At 64.6% G+C, this 212-nt stretch overlaps 1 protein-coding gene across 1 annotated transcript in view; it reads right to left on the reverse strand.

The window, feature by feature from the left end:
* Positions 1-212, reverse strand: part of SEMA3G (sema domain, immunoglobulin domain (Ig), short basic domain, secreted, (semaphorin) 3G) — a gene marked incomplete at its 5' end in the record, with an annotated part of 3,912 nt that overhangs the window by 370 nt on the left and 3,330 nt on the right. The window contains 1 exon segment of the mRNA XM_008935391.1: positions 8-187. Within this exon segment, the coding sequence (XP_008933639.1) occupies positions 8-187 (180 nt within the window).

The following is a 212-nucleotide window of genomic DNA, read 5'->3' on the forward strand; positions in this document are numbered from 1 at the left end:
CGCCAGCTGCTCGCTGGTGATCACCTTCAAGGCCACCTTGGCCACCGTCTGGGTGAAGCCGTGCTCCAGCATCTTGCAGTAGTAGGTGCCAGCGTCGTGGCGGTGCAGCTTGCGAAAGAGCAGCCCGTGCTCTGTCTGCAGGATCCGCTCGTCCGTCTTCACCTGTCGGGAACAGCGAGGTTGGGGCATCCAGGTCCAGCCCCACGGCCCTC

The sequence above is a fragment of the Merops nubicus genome, unplaced genomic scaffold, assembly GCF_000691845.1.
Source record: "Merops nubicus isolate BGI_N331 unplaced genomic scaffold, ASM69184v1 scaffold24932, whole genome shotgun sequence".
NCBI classification, from domain to species: Eukaryota; Metazoa; Chordata; class Aves; order Coraciiformes; family Meropidae; genus Merops; species Merops nubicus.